At 40.7% G+C, this 19,857-nt stretch overlaps 1 protein-coding gene across 1 annotated transcript in view; it reads right to left on the bottom strand.

The window, feature by feature from the left end:
• LOC126260579 (potassium voltage-gated channel protein Shaker) overlaps positions 1–19,857 on the bottom strand; it is a 1,077,050-nt gene that overhangs the window by 142,135 nt on the left and 915,058 nt on the right. Inside the window, exons 9-10 of the mRNA XM_049957914.1 lie at positions 10,969–11,133; positions 1,220–1,354 (exon numbers count right to left, since the gene is read on the bottom strand). Of these exons, the coding sequence (XP_049813871.1) occupies positions 10,976–11,133 (158 nt within the window). The 3' untranslated portion in view covers positions 1,220–1,354; positions 10,969–10,975. The remainder of the gene's footprint in view (positions 1–1,219; positions 1,355–10,968; positions 11,134–19,857) is intronic.

The following is a 19,857-nucleotide window of genomic DNA, read 5'->3' as shown; positions in this document are numbered from 1 at the left end:
CCAACCCAACTTCGCCTGAAGTTGACGCGTAGGACACTTTTCGGGATGATGCAGTGTTTTCAAACTGGCAACCGACTGGAAACCAGAGAGCTTTTGATCAACGGTATAGACCACATTCACACCTGATGTGAATCAAACTTTAAGTCCATACTGGGGGCTGGCGGGAAGATACCAAATGTGTCATCAGTTTTATTGTTACAACCGAGCACGGAATCAATTACTCTGACCCAGAGAAACTCCTTCTTACTGAAGTCTAATTCTCCACTTTTCTAAAAGATCTCAAAAGATGTTGTTGAGGTTGATGAATAGATCAAGATGTACGATGTAGTATACGTTTCTGTGGTGGGTATTGGGGGGCAGTCAGGCATTCAGTCTTGGAGATTAATACTTCCCCACCAGTAAAATTTTGACATCTGTAATTTCGTCCTCCTCAGTGAGCTAAACCAGACTATTTCAGATCTAACTTCACATCATCTTCAAAATTAAACTAACTTAGACATGTAAGAGAATGAAACAGCCAATACTAAAGCTTGGGCGTGTTTTGCGATTTTATTCGTTCATCAGATGCCGTTACAGATCCGTTCTTGGCAGTTCTTACTTCTTGTAGCACGTAGGAATTTAATCTGACTTTACTCTCTTCGTTTCAGAAAAACACAAATTGTTCATAATACGTGAGTTGCTGTAATTACAAGAATGCGGTAATCCAGCAGCTGAGAAAACTGTAAGTTGTTAAAATAAATATCTAAGAGAAGATCGATCACGAGTGATAATACAGAGTCGTTGAAATAAGTTTTCTATTTAAGATGATGAGGTAGGCTACTAATAGACACCAATGCACTTGCAATCATATGATTATATGAATTGCTTACAGAATTATTCGTTTTATTTACAATACTAAATATCTCTCTCCAAGTGTTTTATTCTTCACTGTTTTTCCGCTACTAGCAGCTCAAATATTTTAGTGTCCTTCAATCGTCCTAATTTGGAGCTTTCGCACATCAATGTATGCGAGTATTATTTCTAGTTTCGTTCTCGAAGAGCACCGCCTACTGAAATTCTAGTATAAGATGTAGGTTACCGCTTTGTATAAGCACTTTACTGGTTGATAGTTTTCAGATTTTTGACAGCCTTAGGTGCTAATGAATTTGTAAGACAAGTAGTACGTTACCGTTCAGCGATGCGCCCTATCTATAGTATGGATAAAGTGAGCGTTGTGTACCTTAGGCTGCCCGGATAGACCTCACTCCGCCTGTCGCAGCCCGGATCCTTTCAAAAGATTTGGCTCGTTGCAAATTAACGATCTCTTCGCTTCTTCTTTCTCATATATACGCAGTAAGGAGGAAGAACTGTGATCCTGAAAAAGAGACCAATAGAACGTTTCAGCCGACTGTTAACTCCAGGCATTTTCGTTACAAAAATTGTTCGGAGAACCGTAAATCAGCAAAAGTAATTTATTAATAGAATGTAATGCTTAACAAGCCACCACTGATTGTTTTGTTGACATTGTTTCGTCAAACACGTTTTCTAATCGTACTGGCGGAGGTAATCCTTGTTTCCCCAAAAAGGCCCGCAGAGAGCTGTTCGGGATCGTTGCATAGCAAACTCATTGTTGGGAAACACTATGTAGCAAATCTACTATAGAGCCACGAAATGCCTGATAACGTTTTTTATAGTCGATGAATCGTGTATTATGTTTTTATGTTTTGTATGTCCTTCTGAAATAAGAATCTTCAAATCGTAAGTCCTTTTTTTTTTTACAAGAACAGGCATCCGCAAATGCAATTAAAGGAGCTGTAAAGTGTTGGGAAGATTATGCGCTTGCAAACTTAAAATACGGGCTGTTGCATAAAAAACCTTTACGAAATGACCAGAAAATTATTCTGAATTACCGAAGATCTCATGGTTTAGTAGCACTAAGTTATGATGAGAGCAAATTCTGCCTTGGCGCCAGTAAAGGTCTTTTGTGATTGCTGAGTCGATCTGGCAACTGGCAATTACCATTGCGTAACACGAGCTACTGCGGGGATTATCGCATGGAGGGAGGGGGGAGGCAGGCAGCTCGTGTTAGTTTCGCTGTGAATGAGAAGTAGCCCTGGTTACATGTGCTAGTAATCAGTATCCATTACATGCGTTTCGCGGGGCAGTAAGTGCATTTGGTTGTGAAGATAACTTTCTACAGGGAGGGGGGGGGGGGACGACGATGACGACAGCTAACTTCCAGTGTCTCACGCTTGGTACGCCCTTAGAAATATGTTCTTCGGCATTCCAAGATGCGAGTGAACTTCTCTGGTCATTTACTATTAGCTGACCTCTGACCACTTGCTAGCTATGAAGCATGACTAAGCAAATTCTGCCCTGAACTGCATCAATTTCGTCGAGAGGTGAAAGAGCGGAATAATAGTTCCCATGCGACAGACAGCATCTCTACAACCGCCTTTGACCACGACTGCAGAACTGTTTTGTTGTTGGAGAAGCAAATATAAGATAGTGAGACTGTTGTCCAAGACAGTCTATAAACTTACATAAATCATTTATGTGTTTGCTTCCAATATGTCGTCCTAAAACACTGGACTGATTTCAACCAAATTTGGTACTTACATTTCTATCTGGAAAGGAGTACTCTGGGGGAGATGTGGCTACCTCCCATGGATGTAGAGTTGAGGTTTAAAAGGGGCGACATTGACGCATAAATCAGGAACATCTGGAAGAATTTCAGCCAAGTTTGGTTTACACATGACTAATTATTTGTATGAACATACTGTAGGAATAAGATACTCCTGCTACCCCTAGGGTCGGAGTTGGGATAAGACTGGACGACATGAATAAATGACCTGTTAGAATTTCTTGCCTGTATTTAATTGTCTCGAAGTACTCGTCAATGTATGATACGCAACCTGTCTCTTATGTAGTTCTGTGCGTCACTCAAGTCACGGGAATCAGTGTTGCAGCGGGCCAATAATTTTGTTAACGTGTTTCAGGGCCAAAGATCACACCACATGCCGAATACCACAGATACATTTAACTACCTCTGGAGTCTCATGGTGTAAAACAGTGGAGAATCGGATAGGTGCCAGAAACAGCTCTTTTTCTTCAACTGACAATCACTTACTGCTGCCAATATGCTTCAAACGAAACGGAAGTCTATCGGTAAGATTTAATGGAAAGGAAAAAAGTGTGAACTATATGAAGTACATATACAGGGTTACTCATAAGTACCTCCAGCGTTTCAGAAGACGAAAACTACAAGATATACAGAAAAAAAGACACATGTCAATGGACAGAGCACATCTCCAAATTTGTAACTGACATTAAATATACTCAGTATGGACGCAGTATGTGACGTGACCGACGTTGTAAGTGCGTGCAATTCAATCAGATCGCTCAGGTGAAGATGCTACAGCAGTTCGCTCTGGAGGTCTGTTCACTGACTTGCCTATCTGCACTGGCGAACTAATTCTATGGGATAACACGAAACGAACGATTTTTCTACATGTTCTGGAATGTCTGTATGCTAGTGTAGCTACACCGAGGCACATATTACGAATCGAAACTTGAAGAGATGCTCTATCCGTAGTTATATGTGATTTTTGCGTTTCTCTTGCAATTTTCGCGTCTTCTGAAAACTCGGAGGCACTTACGAATAACCCTGTACATGTGTGAAATATGTGTGACATTTGCCTCTGTGAACGAAGCTATGGGAAGAAATTCAGTCTGTAGACAAGTGAGTGGAAATCGATTGCAGTCATGGCACTGTTCTAACTGAATGGTATGTGTTATGTGAGACCATTACTTCAGGGAGTAAATTTTTCACTTTTCAATAGGTACTTGTCACGGATTCACCGCATGTTCGACTAGAAGGCAGTATTTTTAACAGTGGAGTTCTCACACGAACTTTCGAGACAGGACGATATGGAGGCAGAAGGTAAGCGGAGTCTCTGATTGCAGTATTTCATTATATTTATATGCATATCTGCGAAAGCCGAAGGGGATCAACGGTGCTGTGAAAGGACGAGAATCATTGTTAGCACGACAATTACCTAAACGAAGCACAGTCAATAGGTAGCTTTCAAAAGAAGAATTGCGATACACACGTTCATGTTCTCATTTATGAGACATTCTGGAGTTGTGTCTGAATCTCAGGCTCGTTACTCATATCAACTTATTTTTCAGTTTCATTGCGTATGCTGGCACACGCTTCCGCATATACAAGAATTTCGAAACGTTCGGCTTTTGGAGCAGCAACTGTTGACAAGAGGTCGCTATCACTCCTATTATACTATAACACTGTGTATCACATTGTATCGGTTTCGAAACTATTACATGGTAACTACACTTGCAGTGACGTACTCACAGAGTTTACAGTTTTCTCAAAATGATTCAAATGGCTCTAAGCACTATGGGACTTAACACCTGAGGTCATCAGTCCCCTAGAACTTAGAACTACTTAAATCTAACTAACCTAAGGCCACCACACACATCCATGCCCGAGGCAGGATTCGAACCTGCGACTGTAGCAGCAGCGCAGTTCCGGACTGAAGCGCCTAGAACTGCTCGGCCACTGCGGCCGGCACAGTTTTCTCTATTCATGTTAACTAGATTAAACAATCGATTAAGAACAGAGCAATCATTGATGTGGTGTTTACTTGTCACATATCATTATTCATCAAAGGATTGCTCTCAGTAAAAAATTTTAATTCTTTTACATATTAAAAAACGGAGTATCTTTCATTGGGATGGGTTTTTCATAGTCTAGATATATTTTGTATACCGCCAAAAGTGGAAAGTCTGTACTCCTGTAGAACTCCATGATATTACAGTTACATCGCAGCTTTCTATGGATATGTACAAAGGTAATCAGAATGGCATATATGTGACAGAGTATTTTCTGCTGACAAGGAGATCCCACGGCAATCGGATTTATGCAGTTTTTTGATATTTATGATAAGTGAAGTTCAAATTCTATCCCAACGTGGAGTCGAACCCAGGACACCTTCGTCTACCAAAGAACAACACTACTTGTCGAGATAGGGGATCTTATTTTATGGTATTACAGACGTTCGAAAAATTTCAAAGTCGATTTTCTCGAGAAATTTCGAGAGTTGCATCGAACTACTGTGGCCGATTGTTATTTGAGTTCTGAACTTCACATACCGTAAATATAAATAATTATAAAAATCGGGCAGCCGTGTGGTCCCCTTGTGAGGCGAATGCCTTACGGCACAGGAAAACCTTCCGGAAGCTATGTCTGAAACAGGTTTATTTATGTTAGCTTCAGTCCTATGCCCGGAAGAATAATCTTTAATTAAACATAGTAATTGTTGTAGGTGTACGTAAAACATTATTTACGCTGCGCTTGACCTCTAAAGCGACTCCTAGACGGTCCGTATTATTGATCAATATTTATAGCTTTGCAATAATTTTGAATGTTTGTGTTTTAGGTTGAAAGGTTGCGCATAATACTAAATAGATCATAAGAATTTTGAAATACACTGGCGGAAAAGAAATCGCACAACCAAGGAGTTATGCGACATAATCGAAAGTTGGCAGGCGTGTCATTTGAAAGATGAAGTCCATTCAGATTTCGTGCCCGTCGGATAAGAGTGACACTAGTATCGCCACTATGAGGAAGCAAATCAGATTCGCGTTAAATACGGTCGTGAGCGTTATCTTTGAGATTGGACGCGGCGAATTGATGTCAAGTTAAGAATGCCTTTAAGGCTACAAAGACGCCATAATCAACAACCGACTATCTTTCAACGAGGGCGTGTAATTGGGCTACGAGAAGCTGGGTGTTCCTTTTGGGGTATTGTAGAAAGACTTGGCAGCAATTTAGCTATTATACGCGATGCACGAGCATTGTAGTGTTGAATAATTGCACGGCGGTACTGTCACGGGACTAACACATAAGGACGGAGGAGGTCCGTGACGTCAGAGTTCCAGCAATCACTTCCAGCCATGACTCCAGGAGTAACACCGCTGTGTCTCGCTGAAACAGAGGAAGACTGGAACCTCGTCCTAGGCAGCGGACATGACAATGATAGACCGGGGTAGCGCAGTGCCGCGATTCATCGGTGAACCTAGGGCGACGTCGTTCTTCAGCCATCTTTGCTTTCCAGTCACGACACCAATCAAAATACAGTCGTTTATGTTTGAGTGCTAAAGCCAGCCAAAGTATGGGACAGTAATTCCCCTAGTCTGCCTGCTGCTAGTCTCCGACCAAAGACATTGGATGAAACAGAATGTTGGAAGGAGACTATTACTTGTTCTCGGATGGCAGGAACAGACGTGAAGGTGTTGTGGTGTGCTTGGTGCACTGTAGCGCGATCCTCCATTGTCGCGGTCAGGCATGGTCGACCGCAACCTTGGTGACGACTATGTCTGCCCTACCGTTCCCTTGGAGCTCCATATCGGGCCATCGCATCTGAATGCCCCACAAATCTGGATATTGTACGATTCGATCAGCTGACCAAATAGAGACCCACAAGGAGGCTCCTTTCAAACTCCGTCAGGTCCTGATAACGCTCTCTCACAGGAGTACGCGGCATCTTCCCTTCATTCACAGTGTCTCTCAACATCCGACACTGTTCACGTTCCCTTCCATAACATAAAAGGCATAGTAATGAGGACAAACAGGAACTATACAGACGCTATCTGGTGGCCCTTCCACCCCTCACAGAGAACTGCAACTCTTAATCACCTACGTACCTGCCGATGGTGTGTAAATGAACGAAGTTACATTGACATTCGACCGTGCCTTCTGGGTGCTTCACCTTCTTTGCCAGACATTGTACAGATATTTACCAAAGTATCACCAACCTGTATCTTAATGACGACACACAATGTTTACCTGAGCAATGGAAACAGACAAACTCATGTTTGAGATGTGAAAAAGTATACCTTCAGATGTTGAACGAAACTAGTTTTACATAAATATTTTCCGTATATCAGTTTGTGGCCTTTACATGTTATCATTTTTGTCAACTTGTTAAAAAGTGTAGAGCACTGTCTTCAAAAGGCATTTATTTGTCTCATGTCCACATACCATGAAACTCGAAAACTACTGAAAAGGGAATTTTTACCAATCGTATTTAACATTACTTTCTCAAAATCGTGTAATCTGACATACTCCGCACATCCTATCAGACATGAAGACCGTTTGTATTTGGCATCTGTGAACAGTTGCAGATGTATCGTGGTCGTGGTACTGTCGTTACCGTAACAACTCCCCATAGTGCTGTTGTGCCATTTTTACCGCGGCCCCTTACACAAGACGCCTATCGCCCACCTCTGCTTACGTAAACCAATCCGTACTCTGTTACTCACGGTTTACGCATAACCAACACCGCCGGTAGCGAAACACGAGACACGATTGAGGAGAGGACACTTGAATTCCGTCGAAGAGGATAAAAGGACTTAACTGATTTGTTAACAGCGAGTATCGTTGGGTAAAAAAAAAACTGTCTTCTCCGGAAATGAGATACAATTTCACATCACACACACGTGATGGAAGATATTCTCAGTGACCTGTAATCAAATACATGGTTGGGGTAACTAAGGGAAAAGACAACAGTGTAAGACGCCAGTCGAGAACAAAGCTTACTTACAGCAAAACACGCAACAGAAAATAATGCGTACGTATGTTGGAGTGGGGAGCAAGAGGATGGGGGAGGTGAGAATTATTAACGACCAGTTACGTCCATGCACGAATCGTAAAACACGTGAAATCCAGGACATCAACGTGCGTAGATTTTTGTATTTGCCAAGGGGGTTCGTGGAATCACAGACAGCTTTCCGAAGTCCAGAGGAGAACTGCGAATTTTTGTCATTGGCATTGGTACGTTTTCACTGCAAGTGACTTCGGATTTTACCTTGACACCTGTGTAGACAGATGTTCAACACGTTTCATTTGTTGAATGAACTGAACGGGTACTGACATCACGCAGATCCATATCGCTATGTTGAAGTATGACTCACTAATACTGAATTAATGACATTAAAGATCTTAAACCGCAAGACAGCCCCAACAACATTTACCCGCAGCATTTTAGTGTACTTATTTCAAAATTAATATTTTCTCACATAGTTTCGCCTACCTAAACCAAACTTTTTTTCAGTGTCAACCGTAAAATAATGTTCACAGTATTTTCTTTCGTTACGTCACGGTGGTGTACGCGGATCTTCTCGCGAAGGACGCACCGCACAGGCACTTGATTATCCCCGATTTCAATGCATCCGTTCACACCCATGAACTTGAAGCGAGGACATTTAACAAAATAGGAGAGTAGAGAGAACAGGGAGAAACACGACTGTACAGACGTCGTCAATTCTATAACCTGCAATCCGTGGTATCTGCCGTTCCCCATAAGATCGAATTACGGATTCTGCGTGCGGCATACGGCACCCAAAGCCCGGTACTGATTCAGGAATTTTTTCGGAGGGGGATGGGAGAGAAAGGGGGGGGGGGCAGGGACAAAGTTTATCGCTATCTTTCACCCACACCTCAAGGAACATAAATAATTTGTCATCACCATTACGTTTGATTTGCCTCAGATGCTTAGAAATCTAATAATAATAACAATAAAAAGTTTTTAATATAATGTTAACAACTTACATCAGCGGTTAGTTCAGTGATTGTTCTTTTTATGGGGAAGTCACTACACTTTGGTTACCCCCTCCGCCCCTCTCCTTGGATCTGCACGTGCCTAACGCCCGAAGTGACCACGCACGAGTACTTGCCCCATCGCTTTCAATGGATGAAATCATACATTATTTTCGCGAGATTGGTATCGCGATAAGCAGATCACTATGTACAATAGACGAAGCAGGTGGGTACACCAACTTCTCACTAGTATCACCACTATCGCCGAGTTTTAGAAAACACAAAAATTTACAAAACTATCGTGAGGTTTCAATCACTCCATTTACATGGTGCTCCCAAAACCGGAGTTCGTAAACCGATTTCCCCATACGCCTCTGAGTGGTAATATAAACACTTCAAAATCGATTCTGGAAATCATCTTCTAGTTGGCGGTTTTCTAATTCCGCAATCGATTTTCGCTCCCATGTAAATACAACTGTTTTTGAAATGTGCTTGGGCTGTTGGATTTCGTCCTGTTTTTAAATATTTTCGGCTACTTTGGATGGACCGGCTATTCATACAGTGAAGAATACGTGGAAATATTATGCTAAAGCTGTTTACACCTCGTATAGTTGAAGAGAAATAGTGGTTGTGCTGACTAAATCAGAAGCTGTAACAGGTGTTTTCCACGCTCCTTATTTAACTGAGTTAGTAAATCCACTTCAGACCTTAACATGTAAACACGACAGCGTAAAACTGTTTCCGAAATTCTGTTTTAGTCTTTCGGAAGATGTTTCGCATGTAAACTTAGTGTATGAGATTAAATCCTGAACATAAAACCGAGAGTTTTTTGTAAACTTTTAAGGGACACGGGATTTCAATCCGTCAGATGTCGTTCGTTCTCTTAATTTGTTATCGTTACGCAGTATGGATCTATTCATTTTGCCATTTTCGTACGCCCATTTTAGCTATGTAAGCTGATTACTTTTTGAAGTAATAGTTATGTAAATAACGCTTGTACATTTGTTTCTGTCACGTCCGTATCAGATATTAATAGTTTTATACTTCTAATCATTGATCCTACATCAATTTGTGTCTCAAAAAGTTACTGAATTTTTATTAATGTATCCCACATCTGAATACATACTGTTAACCCACAAAAACCTTTTCTGAATCAGTTATCTGAGAATTTTAATTTTTATAAACACTTGGTGTAAATTTATTGGCGTGCTATTTTTCGCGGAAAATTGAGTTTTAGTGTCAGTTCAGTTGGGAAGTTGCGAGCTGGAGTTTTCCTAAGTGAGTCATTGTCTTTCGTTCTATGGAAAAAAGTAACAAACTCTAACAATAAGTGAATACATTTACCAGTCTGAGGAGAAAGGAAGAAATTAATTCATAAAATATCTATAATCACCAGTCCACCACACTCATACAGAGACTAAGATGAATCCCGGGGTATAATGGAGCACCTACAGTGAAATTTCTTGGAAATCAACGATACAAAAGAAGTAAAAATATGTTGCGCCTCCTGTATTCACATCTCTCTTAAAACATTGTAACATAGTTGTTTTGCTGTAAGACGCAAGTAGAATCGCGAGCAGTAGAGGAATGATTAAAATTTGCTTGAAATGTGCTCGATATGCCTCGACCGAATTTTTAAATCATCGGATGTACTACATATATAATATTGCGGTGGTTGCGTAGTATTTACACCAAACGGCAACAAATAACTAAAAAAAAAAAATCGGACCTTGGGATTCTCAAGAGGGGATGAGTCCTTTGGGGAAACACACATGAAAAGAGAACGTCAAATGAATGTACTGTTTCTTTAGTTCATTGACTCATACGACAAACTGCTTGGCTTTCTTATCGTTTCCTAATTTTTTGTATCCTTGTAGAGCCTTTCTGGTGGACTACGTCTCAGATTCCTGTTTGTCTGACTTGAAGATGTACATATCGTGTTACGTTTAGTGTTTTATATTAAAACAAGATTAACGAAGCAAAATTTCTTAAGTGAATTAATACATAAATAAATAAATAAATTCTGAGAAGTATATGTTCTGTCACATTTCAAAAGGCTCGTTTTCGAAGGATTTATGATTCTGTAAGGAGTTTTTCCTGCTTTTTTTCATTTAAGAATATTCAGTTGTGGTAGTGTATTGGCTACCTGCTGCATCGCATCCGAAAATACACTGGACTGGCTAAATATTTGCCGGCCAAGAACGACTGGAGACATAACGACAAATGTAACTCTGTGAACAGTTTCATTGCAAGAAATTGAGGGAGAGATACTGTCTAAATTCTACAAAAACCAATGGGAACTGACCGACAGGTGGAGCATAATTTACAACGTTAGTTTAGTGAAGGCCGTTGAGTGTTTAATACGTTACCCAGTAGTCAGACATCAGTCTCAATGCTCATCGCGTTGATGTTGTTATTGTGTCGCGGGTTGCAATTCTGCTTCTTGGTGATGTCTCTCGTTAGCAGAATGCCCTCCTCAAGCTCCATGATGTCTGACGACGACTCCGACAAAGAGCTCTTCTTCATGTGTTGACCTGAAAGGAGAAACAACATGTCAATTCCGGTGTCTTTGGAACGGAGAGGAACTGCATGCGTACATCTTTGGCGCGCCATAGTTACTTGTACAAATACCATGATGGCCAATTGTGGAATGCTACTAAGGTCTACAGTGTCCGTTCATAAGTAATATTTATGTGGCTGACCTGTATTTTAGTGTTGCCCCGAAATGCTTTATAAAGCCTTTCAAGACTGAAATTAGGAAGATAGTAAACTCTCTCAAGAATAAAAGCGCACATGGAATTGATGGTATCTTCAGCAGGATAATAAAAGCTTGTTCCCAAGAGATAAGTGGGATTCTTAGCCACATATGTAATAGCTCTCTGAAGCAGGGTATTTTCCCAGATAGACTGAAGTATGCCATTGTTATACCACTGCATAAAAAGGGGATACGTCTGATGTCAACAACTACCGCCCAATCTCTCTTCTGACCGCCTTATCCAAAATTCTTGAAAAAGTAATTTATTGTAGAGTACCTTCACATGTTTGTAAAAATAAAGTTTTAACAAAATGTCAGTTTGGTTTCCAGAAAGGTTTTTCAACGGAAATGCTATATATACTTTCACTAATGAAATATTAAATGCTCTGAGTAACCGGAAGGGTCACTGCCAATTTTGGGTATATACATCTCAGTGAATTAGCTTACAACGCCTATTTTCATTCTCTGCTTTCGTATGGCATCATATTCTGGGGTAACTCATCATTGAGTAAAAGAGTGTTCATTGCACAAAAGCGTGTAATCAGAATAATGGCTGGAGCTCATCCAAGATCATGCTGCAGACACTTATTTAAAGAGCTAGAGATCTTCACTGTAGCCTCGCAATATATATATATTCACTTATGAAATTTGTTATTAAGAATCCGAACGAATTCAAAAGTAATTGCAGTCTACATGGCTACAGCACTAGGAAAAAGGATGATCTTCACTACTCAAGGTTAAATCTAACTTTGGCTCAGAAGACGGTAAATTATGCTGCCACAAAAATCTTTGGTCACTTACCTAATAGCATCAACAGTCTGACAGATAGCCATATAGCATTTAAAAGGAAATTAAAAGAATTTCTTAATGGCAACTCCTTCTACTCATTAGATGAACTTTTGGATATAGTAAATGGGCACTTTCCCCAATCACCACAAAAAAAAAAAAAAAAAAAAAAATTAAAAATATTAAGTGGCATGTAATATTTTGTGTAATGTAATATCGTGTATAGACACCTTTTATTAACCTGACACGTTCCACATCATTACGAAGTGTCGTATTCATGATCTATGGAACAAGTGCTAATCTAATCTAATATAGGGAATCCGCCTGAAAATGATGGCGATTCAGTAGAAATGATGAAAAATTGAGGAAAAATAATACGAAAGAAACTAGCAAAATTGTGAATGTGTGCGGAGGGAGACGAATCACCTCAACTGGCAAAATGCTGTAAGTATTCTGCTTCAGATGAAAGGAGACAGGCAACATTTAAAGGAAATGTTCAATAAGTAATACAACACTTTTTTTCCCTCGGCCAATTTCGTTGAAAAGATGCGGAATTTATTGAGCGGGTTTTAACTCAAGTCTGACACGAACTGAAGATAGAGAAAATTTAATACAAAGACGTGTCGAGTGACCAGTTAAATGCAATACCGAATGAGGCTCATGATAAAACAATACGCGTTTAACGTTGAGTGTTGTTTTTGTAGTGGTGGTAATTGTTGCGATGTCCAGAATCAACAAGTCTATTTAAACAGTATAATATCATATACGGTAATACATCTGTGTAGGAGACAAGTTAAGACATCATAGCTTTAAATAGCGTCAGGCCAGAACGCAAATATTTTGTTTTTTATATTTCTCGCATGACGATTTTATGGTTTAGCATCATCGGCTCATCAAAATGTCACACAAATGAGATAGTGTATCTCATTGTAGTACAGTGCTCAAGATACAGATGGTTACAGTTAAGTGCTGTTATATGAGGTAATTGATTTGAAATTAACTCTCCAATGTTGATGTTTCATGTGAACGAAGTATAGTTCTAGCATAGGATATTAGAAAACCTGGTAAAACTCATGAAGTCTTACGATTACCAGCTTCACATTATGTGAATATGGTAGAAGGTCATATTTCAAAAGTGAATGCAAGAGATAAATAAGTTGCCGAAAGTTCTAGTAGTGTAAACGCACTTACAGTTTGAAAGATAATTCATCCACTCTGTTCACACTTACATCATTACTTTTAATCCACATAATTAAAAAACGGCGTGATGTGTACGAACATGAAAGGATAGTTTGCCAATTGCTTGGAACGAATATTGTTGAAATGAGACACTGTGTTTAATTGCTTTCTGACTATTCATATTGCTGACCAGAGTGAGACAAAAAATCTCAATACTCATTTCCACTCCCTTTAAGCTTTATGTTGATACCAGAAATTACGGACTGTTCCTGGATTCTTTATATACATCTACATGGTTACCCAGCAATTCACTCTCATTAAGAACAGTAAAGCGCTTGCCAAAGCTTCTCTATATTGTCACTTTGGGCGATGTTGGCGTAGCAAAAAATGGTTCAAATGGCTCTGAGCACTATGCGACTTAACTTCTCAGGTCATCAGTCGCCTAGAACTTAGAACTAATTAAACCTAACTAACCTAAGGACATCACACACATCCATGCCTGAGGCAGGATTCGAACCTGCGAACGTAGCGGTCGCTCGGTTCCAGACTGTGCGCCTAGAACCGCACGGCCACTCCGGCCGGCTTGGCGTAGCAAACTACTGTCTTTTATTACTTTATCATAGATGGTTGCGTGATTAAAATTGTACCCATTTAACACCAATACATCTCGCCCAATGGTTAAGCCACTAGACTCAGTCTCAGAGTGGAATGAGGTTCTCATATCCGTCCGGCCATGCAGATTTGAGTTTCCTGTGGATTTACAAGTCAGTGAAGGAGAATGCCGAGATGGTTTCTTTAAAACGGCCATGACACATTTTCTTCCTCGTGCTTGTCGTGCCCGAGATAGCACTCTGTTTAGAATCTCCCTGTCATAGAGAAATGTTAAAAAATCTAATATTTCTCTTTTTCTTTCCGTTATCAACCCATAGTAATTAAGGAAAGAGTTTATGACTGAAGTACCATAATCGGTAGGAACAGAACCCATATAAGTCACAAGGTTTTGACTGTTATTTCCAGTAGTGCAGGACTGTTCCAGCAGGTACGGTTATCATTTTCTTGACGTCGTCACCGTTCAGTCCAAGTCTTCGAAGAAAAAGGTGGTTTTGTCAAACACTGCTGGGCGTCACTGAATTTTATGTATTGTGCCTGTGTGTGAAAGGACTACTACCTTACATGTGCTTTGTGAAACGTAATAAACTAACTGGAAGCAGGTAAAAATTACGCCGCCTGTACCAACATATGCCTTCTCCTCTTCACTCCCACTTCACATCTGGTCCCACGCAAACTTGAACAGACCACACTACTCTGACATAGTACTTCCTACCAGCTATAGTCCCTTTTCTATCACTCCATAAATCAGGAATCTATTACGCACATCCTCACCTCTCGCCTGTAAAGCACCCATTGCCGACTCGCCTTTTTGAACATCTTGCTGATCTCCCTCCCCCCTGAACCACTGAACCATGGACCTTGCCGTTGGTGGGGAGGCTTGTGTGTATCAGCGATACAGATAGTCGTACCGTAGTGCAACCACAGCAGAGGGGTATCTGTTGAAAGGCCAGACAAACGTGTGGTTCCTGAAGAGGGGCAGCAGCCTATTCAGTAGTTGCAGGGGCAACTGTCTCGATGATTGGCTGATATGGCCTTGTAACATGAACCAAAACGGCCTTGCTGTGCTGGTACTGCGAACGGCTGAAAGCAAGGGGAAACTACAGCCGTAATTTTTCCCGAGGACATGCAGCTTTACTGTATGATTAAATGATGATGGCGTCCTCTTGGGTAAAATATTCCGGAAGTAAAATAGTCCCCCATTCGGATCTCCGGGCGGGGACTACTCAAGAGGACGTCATTATCAGGAGAAACAAAACTGGCGTTCTACGGATCGAAGCGTAGAATGTCAGGTCTCTTAATCGGGCAGGAAGGTTAGAAAATTTAAAAAGGAAAGTGGATAGGTTAAAGTTAGATATAGTGGGAATTAATGAAGTTCGGCGGCAGGAGGAACAAGACTTCTGGTCAGGTGAATACAGGGTTATAAATACAAAATCAAATAGAGATAATGTAGGAGTAGGTTTAATAATGAATAAAAAAATAGGAGCGCGGGTAAGTTACAACGAACAGCATAGTGAACGCATTATTCGAGAAAAGATAGACACGAAGCCTACCACAGTAGTACAAGTTTGTATGCCAACTACCTCCGCAGACGACGAAGAGATTGAAGACATGTATGGTGAGGTAAAAGAAATTATTCAGATAGTGAAGGGAGACGAAAATTTAATAGACATGGGGGACTGGAATTCGATAGTAGGAAAAGGAATAGAAGGAAGTAGTAGGTGAATATGTAGTGGGGGTAAGGAATGAAAGAGGAATCCGCCTGGTAGAATTTTGTACAGAGCATAGCTTAATCATAGCTAACACCTGGTTTAAGAATCATGAAAGAAGGTTGTTTACGTAGAAAACGTCTGGAAACACCGGAAGGTCTCAGATAGACTATATAATGATAAGACAGACATTTAGGAACTAGGTTTTAAATTGTAAGACATTTCCAGGGGTAGATGTGGATTCCTACCAAAATCTATTGGTTATGAACTGTAGATTAAAACTGAAGAAACTGCAAAAAGGTGGGAATTTAAGGAGATGGGGCCGGCCGCTTTGGCCGAGCAGTTCTAGACGCTTCAGTCCGGAACCACGCTGCTGCTACGGTCACAGGTTCGAATCCTGCCTCGGGCATGGATGTGTGGTGTCCTTATGTTTGTTAGGTTCAAGTAGTTCTACGTCAAGGGACTGATGACCTCAGATGTTAAGTCCCATAGTGCTTAGAGCCATTTGAACCATTTTTAAGGAGATGGGACCTGGGTAAATTGGAAGAACCAGAGGTTGTACAGAGTTTAAGAGAGAGCATTAGTGAACGATTGACAAGAACGAGGGAAAGAAATCCAGTAGAAGAAGAATGGGTAGTTTTGAGAGATGAAATAGTGAAGGCACCAGAGGATCAAATAGGTAAAAAGACGAGGGCTGGTAGAAATCCTTGGGTAACAGAAAAGATACTGAATTTAACTGTTACAAGGAGAACATATAAAAAGGCACTAAATGAAGCAGGTAAAAAGGAATACAATCGTCTCAAAAATGAGATCGACAGGAAGTGCAAAATGGTTAAGCAAGGTGGCTAGAGGACAAATGTAAGGGTTTATGAATATTAAGAGCTCAGATGCAAAACCAAGCTGTAAAATATTGATACGAATTCTTTAGAGGCGAATGGAAAAACTGGTAGAAGCCGACCTAGGGGAAGATCAGTTTGGATTCCGTAGAAATGTTGGAACACGTGAGGCAATACTGACATTACGAGTTATCTTAGGAGAAAGATTAAGGAAAGGCAAACCTACGTTTCTAGCATTTGTAGACTTAGAGAAAGCTTTTGACAATGTTGACTGGAATACTCTCTTTCAAATTGTGAAGGTGGCAGAGGCCAAATACAGGGAGCGAAAGGCTATTTACAATTTGTACAGAAACTAGATGGTAGTTATAAGAGTCGAGGGGCATGAAAGGGAAGCAGTGGTTTGGAAGGGAGTGAGACAGGGTTGTAGTCTCTCCCCGATGTTATTCACTCTATACATTGAGCAAGCAGTAAAGGAAAGAAAAGAATAATTTGGAATAGGAATTAAAATCCATGGAGAAGAAATAAAAACTATGAGGTTTGCCGACGACATTGTAATTCTGTCAGAGACAGCAAAGGAACTGGAAGAGCAGTTGAACGGCATGGACAGTGTCTTGAAAGGAGGCTATAAGATGAATATCAACAAAAGCAAAACGAGGATAAGAGAATGTAGTCTAATTAAATCAGATGATGCTGAGGGAATTAGATTAGGAAATGAGACACTTAAAGTAGTAGACGAGTTTTGCTATTTAGGGAGCAAAATAACTGATGGTGGTCGATGTAGGGATGATATAAAATGTAGACCGGCAATGGCAAGAAAAGCGTTTCGAAAGAAGAGAAATTTGTCAAGATCGAGTATAGATTTAAGCGCCAGGAAGTTTTTTCTGAAAGTATTTGTATGGAGTGTAGCCATGCGTGGATGTGAAACGTGGACAATAAATAGTTTAGAAAAGAAGAGAATAGAAGCTTTCGAAATGTGGTGCTACAGAAGAATGCTGAAGATTAGATGGCTAGATCACGTAAGTAATGAAGAGGAACTGAATAGAATTGGGGAGAAGAGGAATTTGTGGCATAACTTGACTAGAAGAAGCGATCGGTTGTTAGGACATGTTCTGAGGCATCAAGGGATCATCACTTTAGTATTGGAGGGCTGCGTGGAGGGTAAAAATCGTAGAGGGAGACCAAGAGATGAATACACTAAGCAGATTCAAAAGGATGTAGAGTGCAGTAGTTACTTGGAAATGAAGAGGCTTGAGCAGGATAGAGTAGCGTGGAGAAATTGTACTCACGCATCAAACCAGTCTCTGGACTGAAGACCACGACAACAACATACTGATCCACATCAAGCCCCATACTACTCAGTTTCTTATCATCAACGTTTACCACGTGAACTAATAACATATTAGTATTAGACAGCAACGCCGCATCGTATTTTAAACTCGTTTAATAAAGTAAACCCTCTACAAACACACTGGGTGTCCCATTTATCTTGAGCACCTGAAATAGCTTTGTGTCCAGAAACAAAATAAAAAAAGTGTACCAAGCAAATGTCATCTAGCGACGAGAGGAACATCAGACGGCGTGATTGCCTTTCTCGTTACTTTGCTCGTTACATTCGTTACATTAATACTTGTTCCATAGATCATGAATACGACATTTCGTAATGATTTGAAACGTGTCAGTTACGAAGATATGATCAACAGTGTGTCTTTTATAAGTAGTATCTCATGTTTTTATCTGGTAATCAACTTACTCTCGTATCAGAGAGTACCATTCACGCAAGGATGACGTTATTAAAAACGTAAGAGTGCAGGTACACGGAATAACGTAGATCGTTCACTTGCTGGAGCTGACAGTAAAGAAATGGAATCATGAAGAAAAAGAACACCAGTCTGTGTGAGTACACCATACAGCGTAAACCAACGAAGAGAAGGTAGAAATGCTACATGCCGTTTAAAAGTACTACGCTACATGACCAGTATTGTAAATACAAAAAAATGGTTCAAATGGCTCTGAGCATTATGGAACTTAACATCTATGGTCATCAGTCCCCTAGAACTTAGAACTACTTAAACCTAACTAACCTAAGGACAGCACACAACACCCAGTCGTCACGAGGCAGAGAAAATCCCTGACCCCGCCGGGAATCGAACCCGGGAACCCGGGCGCGGGAAGCGAGAACGCTACCGCACGACCACGAGCTGCGGACATTTAAATACACTAAGCCTCCTAGGTGAGTAGCATTTCTAACCTCACTCTTCCTTGGTGTACGTTGTGCTCACACGTAATATCAACTGAAGACGATTAACAGAAGGACCGGCGTTAATTTCTCTTGTTGTTCAATTTTTTCACTGTCAACTCTAGCAAATGGACGAGATAACCTCACCGTAGATACCTGTACAAATTACTATTGAAGGACAGTCAAAAATCAGTATTCTGTTACGTTCTTAATAGCGTCATGTTTAAATAAGTAGTACACTATAATACGTTTCTGAACAGGTCTTTGGAAGAGGAAGTGGATTACGGACTAAAAAATTGAGGTTACTATTTAAAAAAGACGAACTGCTGTCCACATTTTCATAATGAAGCTATAAGTGGGATAATCATACCGTTTAATGTCCTAGTGGTAACTAAGCATCATTTGTTTTGTACATATTTTTATTTTCTTCTGGACGAAACACTATTTGGCATGGCAAGATAAATGGGACCGCCTGTATAAAAGATGCAGGCAGGAGGAAGAGCACCGACATGACTGTCGCCTACTTGCTGTATAGTCGCAGAGGATTCAGGGGAAGAATAACTGTCGGTACGCCTCTATGTGACTCTCATCTCCGCAGTTTTACCTTCATGGTGTTTTAGCGAGACATACATAAGAGGAAGAAATATATTGGCTGAATCTCCTAGTAACGTGCACTCTAGGAATTTTAACAGTAAACCACACCATGATGCGCAACGAATCTGTTGTTTCAACTGTCACTGGAGTTGGATGAACATCTTCCTGGAATTTTCGCCCTGACTTAATAAACCTTCAGCGAAACGCACTGCTCTTCTTTAGATCTTTTCTGTTTCCTGTATCTGTCATCTCTAGTACAGATCCAAGAGTAACGAGAAATATTGAAGTAGTGGTCAAACGAAGGTTTTGTAAGCTACCTCTCATGTTAGGGAATAAAGTGATCAGTAAAGAAAAACAACTGGCTAGCTGGGAGTCGAACTAGGAAAAATCTGCAGAAATGTAGCTTTACGGGGGAACGCGCCCGAGTGCTTCATCGGCTGCTTGCAACGAGAGCAGAACGTGGCGCAATGAATCGCGTTGTATCTTCCGCGGGATTTCCCACTGGGTGAGCATCACCAGCTCACAGAAGCGTCTCGCCTGCGGGGAGCGCTAAG

This window comes from Schistocerca nitens, chromosome 5 (genome assembly GCF_023898315.1).
Source record: "Schistocerca nitens isolate TAMUIC-IGC-003100 chromosome 5, iqSchNite1.1, whole genome shotgun sequence".
Lineage (NCBI taxonomy): Eukaryota > Metazoa > Arthropoda > Insecta > Orthoptera > Acrididae > Schistocerca > Schistocerca nitens.
Note: the sequence above shows the minus strand (reverse complement) of the source record. Positions and strands in the feature narration are given on the sequence as shown.